General features: G+C 55.9%; 1 protein-coding gene across 4 annotated transcripts in view; it reads left to right on the forward strand.

The window, feature by feature from the left end:
• Positions 1-13,474, forward strand: part of STK36 (serine/threonine kinase 36) — a 54,216-nt gene that overhangs the window by 8,364 nt on the left and 32,378 nt on the right. For 3 of the 4 annotated variants that reach the window (XM_029073671.2, XM_029073684.2, XM_039913517.1), the window contains 4 exons: positions 3,401-3,531; positions 5,935-6,184; positions 7,757-7,850; positions 9,059-9,213. In XM_029073671.2, the coding sequence (XP_028929504.1) occupies positions 3,401-3,531; positions 5,935-6,184; positions 7,757-7,850; positions 9,059-9,213 (630 nt within the window). The remainder of the gene's footprint in view (positions 1-3,400; positions 3,532-5,934; positions 6,185-7,756; positions 7,851-9,058; positions 9,214-13,474) is intronic. The other variant, XM_029073698.2, reaches the window with a different exon arrangement.

Genomic DNA, 13,474 nt, shown 5'->3' on the forward strand with positions numbered 1-13,474 from the left:
CCCAGGCTTGGGAGTCAGAGATCATGGGTTCGGATCCCGGCTCTGCCACTTGTCAGCTGGGTGACTGTGGGCAAGTCGCTTCGCTTCTCTGTGCCTCAGTTCCCTCACCTGTAAAATGGGGATTAACTGTGAGCCTCACGTGGGACAACCTGATGACCCTGTATCTCCCCCAGCGCTTAGTACAGTGCTCTGCACAGAGTAAGCGCTTAACAAATACCAACATTATTAGTATTATTTTATTAGCAGCAAGAACAACAGTATTCATTCATTCAGTCGTATTTACTGAGCACTTACCATGGGCAGAGCACTATACTAAGCGTTTGGAATGGACAGTTCGGCAACATACGGAGACCATCCCTGCCCGACGACGGGCTCACGGTCTAAACGGGGGAGACAGACGGCAAAGCGGAACAGAACAAGACAAAACAAATAGTCTGGCGGGGACGGGGACGGGGACTAATCCCCATTTTACAGATGAGGGAACTGAGGCCCAGAGGAGTGAAGTGACTCGTCCGTGGTCACGTAACGGATAAGTGGCGGAGGCGGGATTAGAACCCAGGTCCGCTGACTCCCAGGCCCTGGTTCTTTCTGCGAAGTCCTGCTGCTTCCCACCTAAGCGTGGGGGAAGTCCAAAATAAAAGGGCCACTTGTAACGGCTTGCAAGGCACTTACAGTCTTTTGGGAGAGAGGGACCTAGAAATATATTATTATCATTTTTAGTAGCAATGATTATGGAACTGGTTAATAACGATAATGATCCCGGTGTTCGTTAAGCGCTTACTATGTGTCAGGCGCTGTTCTGAGCGCTGGGGTCGCTACAAGGTCATCGGCTCGGACGCCGCCCCCGGCCCACATGGGCCTCGTACTCTTACTCCCCATTTTACAGAAGTTGGAACTGAGGCCCAGAGGAGTGAAGGGACTTGCCCCAAGTCACACAGCTGACAAGTGGCGGAGCCGGGATTGGAACTCACAACCTCTCACTCCCAAGCCAGGGCTCTTGCCACTAGTCCACGCCGCTTCTGTGTTAAACGCTGTTCTAGGAGCTGGGGTGAATTCGAGTGAATTCGGCCGGACACAGTTCTTGTCCCACAGGGGGATCACAGTCTAAGTATCCATTCATTCATTCAGTCGTATGTATTGAGCGCTTACTCTGTGCAGAGCACTGTACTGAGCGCTTGGGATGTAATAATGAAGAAGCAGCGTGGCTCAGTGGAAAGAGCCCGGGCTGGGGAGTCAGAGGTCGTGGATTCGAATCCAGGCGCTGCCACCTGTCAGCTGGGTGACCGTGGGCAAGTCACTTCACTTCTCTGGGCCTCAGTGACCTCATCTGTAGAATGGGATTAACTGTGAGCCTCACGTGGGACACCTGATGACCCTGTATCTCCTCCAGCGCTTAGAACGGTGCTCGGCACAGAGTAAGCGCTTAACGGATACCAATATTATTATTATTATTACAGTCGGGCAACAGATAGAGACCATCCCTGCCCAGCGACGGGCTCACAGTCTAGTAGGGGGAGACAGACAGCAAAACAAAGCAAGTAGTCAGGCATCAATAGCATCAGAATAGATAAATAGAATGATAGATATAGACACATCATTAATAAAATAAATAGAATCATAAATGCGTACCAATACAGACGAGTGCTGTGGGGCGGGAAAGGACAATTTGGCAATAAAGAGAGACAATCCCTACCCAACGACGGGCTCACGGTCTGGAAGGGGGAGACGGACAACGAAACAAAACAAGTAGACAGGCATCAATAGCATTAAAATAGATAAATAAAATGATAGCTATAGACACATCATTAATAAAATAAATAGAATCATAAATATGTACCAACATAGACGAGTGCTGTGGGGCGGGAAAGGACAGTTTGGCAATAAAGAGAGACAATCCCTACCCAACGACGGGCTCACGGTCTGGAAGGGGGAGACGGACAACGAAACAAAACAAGTAGACAGGCATCAATAGCATTAAAATAGATAAATAAAATGATAGATATAGACACATCATTAATAAAATAAATAGAATCATAAATACGTGCGAATATAGACGAGTGCTGTGGGGTGGGAAAGGACAATTTGACAATAAAGAGAGACAATCCCTACCCAACGACGGGCTCACGGTCTAGAAGGGGGAGACGGACAACGAAACAAAACAAGTAGACAGGCACTAATGATAATGTTGGTATCTGTGAAGCGCCTACTATGTGCCGAGCACTGTTCTAAGCGCTGGGGTAGATGCAGGGGAATCAAGTTGTCCCACTTGGGGCTCACAATCTTAATCTTGTTCATCCCAAGCGCTTAGTACAGTGCTCTGCACATAGTAAGCGCTCAATAAATACTATTGAATTAATCCCCATTTTACAGATGAGGTAACTGAGGCACCGAGAAGTGAAGTGACTTGCCCAAAGTCACACAGCTGACAAGTGGCCGAGAGGGGATTCGAACCCATGACCTCTGACTCCAAAGCCCGTGCTCTTTCCACTGAGCCACGTAATAGCATCACAACAGATAAACAGAATGATAGATACACATCATTAATAAAATAAATAGAATCATAAGTATGTACCAATATAGACAAGTGCTGTGGGGCGGGAAAGGACAATTTGGGAACAGAGGGAGACCATCCCTACCCAACGAGGGGCTCAGAGTCTAGAGGTGGGGAGATGGACGGCAAAACAAGTAGACAGGCATCAATAACATCAAAATAGATAAATAGAATGATAGATATAGACACATCAGTAGTAAAATAAATAGAATAATAAATATGTACCAATATAGACAAGTGCTGTGGGGCGGGAAAGGACAATTGGGCTACAGATGGAGACGATCCCCACCCAGCGACGGGCCCACGGTCTGGAAGGGGGAGACGGACAACAAAACAAAGCAAGTAGACGGGCGCTAATAGCATCAAAATAGAGAAATCGAATTATAGATATGTACACATCATTAATAAAATAAATAGAGTCATAAATGCGTACCAGTATAGACGAGTGCTGTGGGGCGGGAAAGGACAGTTTGGCAATAAAGAGAGACAATCCCTACCCAACGACGGGCTCACGGTCTGGAAGGGGGAGACGGACAGCGACGCAAAACAAGTAGACGGGCATCGATAACATTAAAATAGATAAATAGATGATAGATACACTCCATTAACAAAATAAATTGAATAATAAACATGTACCAGTATAGACAAGGGCTGAGGGGAGGGGAAGGAGGCGGGGCGACGGGGAGGGGAGGAGGAGCAGAGGGCGAGGGGCGGCTCGGTCCGGGAAGGCCTCCTCCCTGGGTCCGACCTGCTCAACCCGTACCTGCCCCAGCGTTTAGAACAGTGCTTGGCACCCGGCGTTTAACGAAGATCACGATTATTATTGTTGTTCTGATCCCCACCCTCCAGGTACGGGTCATCGCGGCCCAGCTGGTGTCGGCCCTGTTCTATCTGCATTCCCACCGCATCCTGCACCGGGACGTGAAACCCCAGAACATCCTGTTGGCCAAGGACGGCGGCGTCAAGCTCTGCGACTTCGGGTGGGTTCCCACCCGCCCCAACCCCTCGAATGGGATTTGTGAAGCGCTTACTGAGTGCCGGGCGCTGTACTAAGCGCCGGGGCGGATACGGGCCCATCGGGTCGGGCCCGGGCCCCGTCCCCCGGGGGGCTCCCCGGCTTCATCCCGTTTTCCAGACGAGGGAACTGAGGCGTGGAGAAGTGAAGGGACTTGCCCGAGGTCCCCCAGGATCAGAACCCGGGTCCTTCTGACGCCCGGGCCCGGGCTCTACCCACCGGGCCACGCTGCTTCCCCTAGTAATTGGGGTATTCGTTAAGCGCTTGCTATGTGCCAGGCACTGTAGTAAGCGCTGGGATGGATCCAAGCCAATGGGGTTGGACCCAGTCCCCGTCCCACCGTCTCCATCCCCATTTTGCAGGTGAGAAAACTGAGGCCCAGGGAGGGGAGGTTGGTTCATTCGTCCATTTAATCGTATTCGTTGAGCGCTTACTGTGTGCCGAGCACTGACCGAAGCACTTGGAATGGACAGAGTGACTTGCCCGAGGTGACACAGCAGACACGCGGCGGTGCCGTGATTAGAACCCACGTCCTTCTGACTCCCAGGCCCCCGGGTTCTACCCATTAAGGCCACTCTGCTCCCCCCAGCTTGGGGCTCAGGACAGTAGTGGTTACGCACCACCCTGTGCAAGACTCTGTGCTAAATGCTGAGAAAGAATGAGATGTGGAGCCGGGCCCTGGCCCTCGCCCCGAGAAGAAAAGAGGGGTGGGGGACTGGCAACGGTCGGTCGGTCAGTCAGTCGTACTTATCGAGCGCTTACTGTGTGAAGAGCGTTCGTACAATCATTTATTGAGCGCCTCCTGTGTGCAGAGCACTGTACTCGGCGCTTGGGAGAGGACAGTACGTCAGTCAGTCATATTCACTGAGCGCTTTCTGTGTGCTGAGCACTGTAGTAAGTGCTTGGGAGCATGGGAGAGCTGCATGGCCTAGTGGGTAGAGCCCGGGCCCGGGAGTCAGAAGGTCGTGGGTTCTGATGATAATGTTGGTATTTGTTAAGCGCTTACTATGTGCAGAGCACTTTTCTAAGCGCTGGGGGAGAAGCAGCGTGGCTCAGTGGAAAGAGCCTGGGCTTCGGAGTCAGAGGTCATGGGTTCGACTCCCGGCTCCGCCACTTGTCAGCTGGGTGACCGCGGGCCAGTCACTTCACTTCTCTGGGCCTCGGTGACCTCATCTGGAAAATGGGGATTTACCGTGAGCCTCACGTGGGACGACCCGATGACCCTGGATCTCCCCCAGCGCTTAGAACAGTGCTCGGCACATAGTAAGCGCTTAATAAACACCAACATTATTATTATGCAGGGTCATCAGGTTGTCCCTCGTGAGGCTCCCAGTCTTCATCCCATTTTCCAGATGAGGGAACTGAGGCCCAGAGAAGTGAAGTGACTTGCCCAAGGTCACACAGCAGACAAGTGGCGGAGCCGGGATTAGAACCCGCGACCTCTGACTCCCGATCCTGGGCTCTTGCTGCCGAGCCACGCTGCTTCTCCTGGCTCTGCCCCCCCATCTGCTCTGTGACCTTGGGGAAGTCTCTTCACTTCTCTGGGCCTCGGTGACCTCATCTGGAAAATGGGGATGAAGACGGTGAGCCTCACGTGGGCCGACCTGATGACCCTGTACCTCCCCCGGCGCTTAGAACAGCGCTCGGCACCTAGCGAGCCTTTAACAAATACCAACGTTATTAATAATCATAATAATAATTACAATGTTGGTATCTGTTAAGCGCTTACTAGGTGCAGGGCACCGTTCTAAACCCTGGGGGAGATGCAAGGTGATGAGGCCGTCCCACGTGGGGCTCACCGTCTCCATCCCCGTTTTCCAGCCGAGGTCACCGAGGCCCAGATAAGTGAAGTGACTTGCCCACGGTCACCCAGCTGACACGTGCAGAAGCGGCGAGGCTCAGCGGAAGGAGCCCGGGCTTGGGAGTCAGAGGTCGTGGGTTCGAATCCCGCCTCCACCACGTGCCAGCTGTGTGACCGTGGGCAGGTCACTTCGCTTCTCTGGGCCTCGGTGCCCTCATCTGTCAAACGGGGATTAACTTGTAAGCCTCCCGTGGGACGACCCGACGACCCTGTATCTCCCCCAGCGCTTAGAACGGTGCTCGGCACGTAGGAAGCGCTTCACCCGCACCAACATTACGATTAGACCGTGCGGCCGTCAGAGGGCAGGGACGGTCTCTCTCTGCGGCCGATTTGTCCATCCCAAGCGCTCGATAAATACCATCGAATGAAAAGTGGCCGAGCCGGGATACGGACCCGTGACCTCTGACTCCCGAGCCCGCGCCGTGGCCGCCGAGCCCCGCCGCTTCTCGTTACTGTCGTTAAGGCGGGTCACGGTGATTAACCGGTCCCCCCGACGGCGCCGCGCAGGTTCGCCCGGGCCATGGGCGGCGGCACGACGGTGCTGACGTCCATCAAGGGCACCCCGCTGTACATGTCCCCGGAGCTGGTGGAGGAGCGTCCCTACGACCACACCACGGACCTGTGGTCCCTGGGCTGCATCCTGTACGAGCTGGCCACCGGCGGGCCGCCCTTCTACACCACCAGCATCTTCCGCCTCGTCGGCCTCATCCTCAAGGACCCCGTGCGCTGGCCGCCCGGCCTCAGCCCCTGCTTCCAGGTCAGGAGCCGGGCCCGGGGGGCGGCCGGGCGGCCGGGGGCGCGGCGATCGAGCGCCGCTGGCCGCCGGGACCCGGGGAGGGGACGGCGGCGCGACGGACCCGCGCCTGCGGAGAGCGGCGCGGCCCGGCTCAGTGGGAAGAGCCCGGGCTCGGGAGTCGGAGTCCGTGGGTTCGAATCCCGGCTCCGCCACTTGTGTGACCGTGGGCAAGTCACGTTCATTCATTCATTCATTCGGTAGTATTTACTGAGCGCTTACTAGGTGCAGAGCACCGGGCTAAGCGCGCGGAACGAACGAGTCGGCAACGGATAGAGACGGTCCCCGCCGTGTGACGGGCTCACGGTCCGATCGGGGGAGACGGGCGGACGAGAACGATGGCGACAGATAGAGTCGAGGGGGAGGCCGTCGCGTAAAAACAGCGGCGGCTAAATAGAATCGAGGCGACGTACATCTCATTAACAGAATAAACAGGGTGACGAGAATATATCCGGTCGAGCGGACGAGTACGGCGCCGAGGGGGTGGGACGGGAGAGGGGGAGGAGGAGAGGGAAGGGGGGAGAGGAGGGTTAAGCTGCGGAGAGGCGAAGGGGAGGCGGTAGAGGGAGCAGAGGGAGAAGGGGAGCTCGGTGTGGGAAGGCCTCTCGGAGGAGGTGAGTTTTAAGTAGCGTTTTGAAGAGGGGAAGAGAATCGGTTTGGCGGAGGTGAGGAGGAGGGAGGGCGTTCCGGGACCGCGGGAGGACTTCTCTGGGCCTCAGTGCCCTCATCTGGACAATGGGGATTAACTGTGAGCCTCCCGTGGGCCGACCCGATGACCCCGTATCTCCCCCAGCGCTTACAACGGTGCTCGGCACAGAGTAAGCGCTTAACCGATACCAACGTTATCACTGAGCGCCTCCCTTCTGCAGGGCGCTGGACTGAGCGGCTGGGAGAGGCAGCGTGGCTCAGTGGAAAGAGCACGGGCTTGGGAGTCAGAGGTCATGGGTTCAGATCCCGGCTCGGCCACTTGTCGGCCGGGTGACTTCGGGCAAGTCACTTAACTTCTCGGTGCCTCGGTTCCCTCATCTGTGAAATGGGGATGAAGACCGTGAGCCCCACGTGGGACGACCCGAACGGTGCTCGGCACATAGTAAGCGCTTAACAGATACCAACGTTATTATTATTGGTAAACAAAATAAATAGGGTAATGAAAATATATACAGTCGAGCGGAGGAGTACGGTGCTGAGGGGATGGGAAGGCGGTGGGAGGAACAGAGGGAGATGCGGGGAGCAGAGGGTTTAGCTGCGGAGAGGTGAAGGGGGGGTAGGGGGAGCAGAGGGAACAGGGGAGCTCAGTCTGGGAAGGCCTACATCCCCTCGATTTTATTTATCGCTACTGTCTCCGTCCGTCCGTCTCCCCCGATTAGACCGTGAGCCCGTCAGTGGGCGGGGATGGTCTCTATCTGTTGCCCAAATGTCCGTTCCAAGCGCTTAGTCCAGTGCTCTGCACATAGTGAGCGCTCAGTAAATACTATCGAATGAATGAATGAGCCCTGGGACCCCTGCTGACCGCCCTCCGCCCTCCACCCTCCGCAGAGCTTCCTGCAGGGGCTGCTGACCAAGGACGCCGCGCTGCGCCTCGCCTGGCCCGACCTCCTCAGCCATCCCTTCGTCGCCGGCCGCCTCACACGTGAGGGACGGGGACGGGGACGGAGGGGCAGGGAGAGACCGAGACAGAGAGACACAGAGAGAGTGCGTGCCTGTGCGTGTGAGGGAGAGAGAGAGGGAGAAAGGGAGAAAGAGAGAGCGGGAGGGAGAAAGGGAGAAAGAAAGAAAGAAAGAAAGGAGGGAGAGATAAAAAGGGAGAAAGAGGAGGGAGAAAGGGAGAAAGAAAGGAGGGAGAGATAAGAAGGGAGAAAGAGGAGGGAGAGAGAAAGATGGAGAGGGAGAAAGCGAAAGAAAGAAGGAAGGAGAGGGAAAGAGGGAGGGAGGAAGAAATAAAGAGAGGGGGAGAGAGAAAAAGGAAGAAAGAGAGAGAAAGAAAGAGAAAGAAAGGAGGGAGAGAGAAAAAGGGAGAAGGAGGAGAGAGAGAACGAAAGAGGGAGAAAGAAAGAAGGAGGGAGAGAGAAAAAGGGAGAAAGAAATAAAGAGAAGGGCGAGAGAGAAAAAGCGAGAAAGAGAGAAAGAGAAGGAGGGAGAGAGAAAGAAGGAAAAAGAGAAAGGAGGGAGAGGGAAAGAGGGAGAGAGGGAAAAGGGAGAAAGAAAGAGGAGAGAAAGAAAAAGGGAGAAAGAGAGAAAGAAGGAGGGAGAGGGGAAGAGGGAGAGAAAAAAGGGAGAGAAAGAAGGAGGGAGAGAGAGAGAGAGAAAAAGGGAGAGAGAAAGAAGGAGGGAGAAAGGGAAAAAGAGAGAAAGGGAGAGAGAAAGAAAAGGAGAAAGAAGGAGGGAGGGGGAAGGAGGGAGAGAAAGAAAAAGAGAGAAAGAAGGAGGGAGAGGGAAAGAACGAGGGAGAGAGAAAGAAAGAGTAGAGTGCTCTGCTCACAGTAAGTGCTCAGTAAATAACAACTGAGTGAATGAAAGAGGGAGAGAGAAAGAGGATAAGAGAAAGAGGGAGAGAGGCAGAGGTTGGGAGGGCCCCCTCCCCTCCCCTCCCCTCCCCTGCCGGGGTGCTGGCCCGGGGACCCCGTCCCAGCCCCTGGGCTCCTCTCCCCGGTCCCCCACCCCGGGGACTCCCCGTCCCGTCCGACTCCCTCACCCCTCGACCCCCCGGCCCACCGGGCCCCCCCACTCTGCCCGGCCCCGGCCCCGGCCCCTCGCCGTCGCCCTGCCCCGCTCAGCAGCCGGGGGGTCCGGGGGGAGCCTCAACACCGTCCCCTCACCTCCCCCCGCCTCACCGGGCAGTGCTCCCGGAGCCGGCCCCCACAGGTCCGAGCGGCCCCGACAGCCGCCGGCCGCCCCCCGAGCCGAAGGAGGAGCGGGCCCGGCGGCCCCCCGTGACCCCGGCCGGTCAGACCCGCCTCCCGCAGCATCCCTGGGACCCCGGCCACGAGGCCCCGGTGAGTGCCGGCCACCGCAGCCCCGGAGGCAGAGGGACCCGGGTCCCGATCCCCTCTCCTCCCCTCGTCGGCCGTGGGACCTCGGGCGAGTCGCTTCGGAAGCAGCGCGGCTCGGCGGCAAGAGGCCGGGCTTGGGAGTCAGAGGTCGCGGGTTCCAACCCCGGCTCCGCCGCCCGCCGGCTGGGTGACCGTGGGCGAGCCGCTTCGCTTCTCTGGGCCTCGGTGACCTCGTCCGGAAAATGGACAGTAAGACCGCGAGCCCCAGCTGGGACAAACCGATGACCTTCTGTCTCCCCCAGCGCTTAGAACAGTGCTTGGCACATAATAAGCGCTTAACAAACGCTGTCGTTAATATCGCTCTCTGGGCCTCATCTGTAAAAACGGGGATTTAGACACGGACTGTGTCCGACCCGATTCGCTCGTATCCACCCCGGCGTGTAGTACGGTGTCTGGAACGTAGTAAATGCTTAACCGATGACACAGTCGTTATCGTTATTATTATTATTAGTGATGGGGGTGTCTCTTAAGCACGTGCCCTTTATGCAAAGCACTGTGCTAAGTGCACAGAAAAGCGCACGTGGACTGTGTCCGACCCGATTCGCTCGAATCCACCCCGGCGTGTAGTACGGTGTCTGGAACGTAGTCAATGTTTAACCGATAACACAATCGTTATTATTATTATTATTATTGTTATTAGGGATGGGGGTGTATGCAAAGCACTGTGTTAAGTGCACAAAAGGCAGCGTGCGGCTTTGTGGATAGAGCCCGGCCTTGGGAATCAGTTTTCCCCTCCACCCAAACGGCTACCTTACTGCTACGGGCTCTCGTTATTTCCCGGCTAGACTACCGTGTCGGCCCGCTCTCCGACCTCCCTTCCTCCCGTCTCGCCCCGCTCCGGTCTATCCTTCACTCCGCCGCCCGGCTCATCTTCCCGCACAAACGCTCTGGGCCTGTCTCTCCCCTTCTTAAACACCTCCGGCGGTTGCCTATCGACCTCCGCTCCGAACAGAAACTCCTCACTCTAGGCTTCGAGGCTCTCCGTCCCCTCGCCCCTTCCTACCTCTCCTCCCTTCTCTCTTTCCACCGCCCACCCCGCACGCTCCGCTCCTCCGCCGCCCGCCTCCTCGCCGTCCCCCGGTCCGGCCCGTCCCGCCGTCGACCCCCGGGCCGCGTCCTCCCGCGGTCCCGGGACGCCCTCCCCCCTCGCCTCCGCCAAACCGATTCTCTTCCCCTCTTCAAAACCCTACTTAAAACCCACCTCCTCCGAGAGGCCTTCCCGGACCGAGCTCCCCTTCTCCCTCTGCTCCCTCTACCGCCCCCCCTTCACCTCTCCGCAGCTAAACCCTCTTTTCCCCCTTTCCCTCCGCTCCTCCCCCTCTCCCTTCCCATCCCCTCGGCGCCGTACTCGTCCGCTCGACTGTATATATCTATTACCCTATTTATTCTGTTAATGAGATGTCCATCGCCTCGATTCTATTTAGTCGCCATCGGTTTTTACGAGACGTCCTTCCCCTCGACTCTATCTATCGCCGTCGTTCTCGTCTGTCCGTCCGTCTCCCCCGATCGGACCGTGAGCCCGTCAGACGGCGGGGACCCTCTCTATCCGTTGCCGACCCGTTCGTTCCGAGCGCTCAGTACGGTGCTCTGCACGTAGTAAGCGCTCAGTAAATACTATTGAATGAATAGTCTCAGCTCCGCCCCTCGTTTGCTGTGTGACCTGGGGCAAATCACTTCCCTTCTCTGTGCCTCAGTTTCCTGCTCTGTAAAAAGGGGATGAAGACGGGAGCCCCGTGTGGGACGGGGACGGTGCCCGACCCGATTAGCTTGGATCTGACCCGGTTCAGCACCTGGAACACAGGAAGCACTTAACAGATACCATAAAAGAAATAAAAGAGGGGCAAGTTACTACCTGCCCGGTAAATAGGAAACTCCATTTTGCGGCTTGGCAGGTGTAGGGAGGAAACGGGGAGCTGCGTCCGGGCACCAGGTGTGGGCGGCGGTTCATTCATTCAGTCGTATTTATTGAGCGCTTACTACGTGCAGAGCACTGGACTGAGCGCTTGGAACGGACAATTCGGCAACAGATAGAAACCGTCCCTGCCCAGTGACGGGCTCACGGTCTAAACCGGGGAGACAGACACCAGAACAAAACGAGTTGTCTGGTGTCAATATTATCAAGATAAATTCATTTATAGTATTTATTTATTTATAGTATTTATTGAGCGCTTACCATGTGCAGAGCACTGGACTGAGCGCTCGGAATGAACAAGTCGGCAACAGATAGAGACGGTCCCCGCCGTCTGACGGGCTTACGGTCTGATCGGATCGTAGATATCATAAATCGAATCATATTCATTCATTCATTCATTCAATAGTATTTATTGAGCGCTTACTATGTGCAGAGCACTGTACTAAGCGCTTGGGATGAACAAGTCGGCAACAGATAGAGACGGTCCCTGCCGTTTGACGGGCTTACAGTCTAATCGGGGGAGACGGACAGACAAGAACAATGGCACTAAACAGCGTCAAGGGGAAGAACATCTCGTAAAAACAATGGCAACTAAATAGAATCAAGGCGATGTACAATTCATTAACAAAATAAATAGGGTAACGAAAATATATACAGTTGAGCGGACGGGTACAGTGCTGTGGGGATGGGAAGGGAGAGGTGGAGGAGCAGAGGGAAAAGGGGAAAATGAGGCTTTAGCCGCGGAGAGGTAAAGGGGGGATGGCAGAGGGAGTAGAGGGGGAAGAGGAGCTCAGTCTGGGAAGGCCTCTCGGAGGAGGTGATTTTTAAGTAAGGTTTTGAAGAGGGAAAGAGAATCGGTTTGGCGGAGGTGAGGAGGGAGGGCGTTCCGGGACCGCGGGAGGACGCGACCCAGGGGTCGACGGCGGGATAGGCGAGACCGAGGGACGGCGAGGAGGTGGGCGGCAGAGGAGCGGAGCGTGCGGGGTGGGCGGTAGAAAGAGAGAAGGGAGGAGAGGTAGGAAGGGGCAAGGTGATGGAGAGCCTTGAAGCCTAGAGTGAGGAGTTTTTGTTCGGAGCGGAGGTCGATAGGCAACCACTGGAGTTGTTTAAGAAGGGGAGTGACATGCCCAGATCGTTTCTGCGGGAAGATGAGCCGGGCGGCGGAGTGAAGAATAGACCGGAGCGGGGCGAGAGAGGAGGAAGGGAGGTCAGAGAGAAGGCTGACACGGTAGTCTAGCCGGGATATAACGAGAGCCCGTAATAGTAAGGTAGCCGTTTGGGTGGAGAGGAAAGGGCGGATCTTGGCGATATTGTAGAGGTGAAACCGGCAGGTCTTGGTAACGGATAGGATGTGTGGGGTGAACGAGAGGGACGAGTCAAGGATGACACCGAGATTGCGGGCCTGCGGGACGGGAAGGATGGTCGTGCCATCCACGGTGACGGAGAAGTCTGGGAGCGGACCGGGCTCGGGAGGGAAGATGAGGAGCTCAGTCTCGCTCATGTTGAGTTTTAGGTGGCGGGCCGACATCCAGGTGGAGACGTCCCGGAGGCGGGAGGAGATGCGAGCCCGAAGGGAGGGGGAGAGGACAGGGGCGGAGATGTAGATCTGCGTGTCATCTGCGTAGAGATGGTAGTCAAAGCCGTGAGAGCGAATGAGTTCACCGAGGGAGTGAGTGTAAATGGAGAACAGAAGAGGGCCAAGAACTGACCCTTGAGGAACTCCAACAGTTAAAGGATGGGAGGGGGAGGAGGCTCCAGCGTAGGAGACCGAGAATGATCGGCCAGAGAGGTAAGAGGAGAACCAGGAGAGGACAGAGTCCGTGAAGCCAAGGTGAGATAAGGTACGGAGGAGGAGGAGGGGATGGTCGACAGTGTCAAAGGCAGCAGAGAGGTCAAGGAGGATCAGAATGGAGTAGGAGCCATTGGATTTGGCAAGAAGGAGGTCATGGGTGACCTTAGAGAGAGCAGTCTCGGTAGAGTGGAGGGGACGGAAGCCAGATTGGAGGGGGTCTAGGAGAGAATGGGAGTTAAGGAATTCTAGGCATCGATTGTAGACGACTCGTTCTAAGATTTTGGAAAGGAAGGGTAGTAGGGAGATAGGACGATAACTGGAGGGGGAAGTGGGGTCAAGAGCGGGTTTTTTTAGGATGGGGGAGACGTGGGCTATCGACGCATCATTAATAAAATAGAGGAATCAATAATATAGGCAAATATACACAAGTGCTGTGGGGGGGGAAGGGGGAAGAGCAGAGGGAGGGAGTCGGGGCGATGGGGAGGGGAGGAGGAGCAGAG

The sequence above is a fragment of the Ornithorhynchus anatinus genome, chromosome 1, assembly GCF_004115215.2.
Source record: "Ornithorhynchus anatinus isolate Pmale09 chromosome 1, mOrnAna1.pri.v4, whole genome shotgun sequence".
Classification (NCBI taxonomy): Eukaryota; Metazoa; Chordata; class Mammalia; order Monotremata; family Ornithorhynchidae; genus Ornithorhynchus; species Ornithorhynchus anatinus.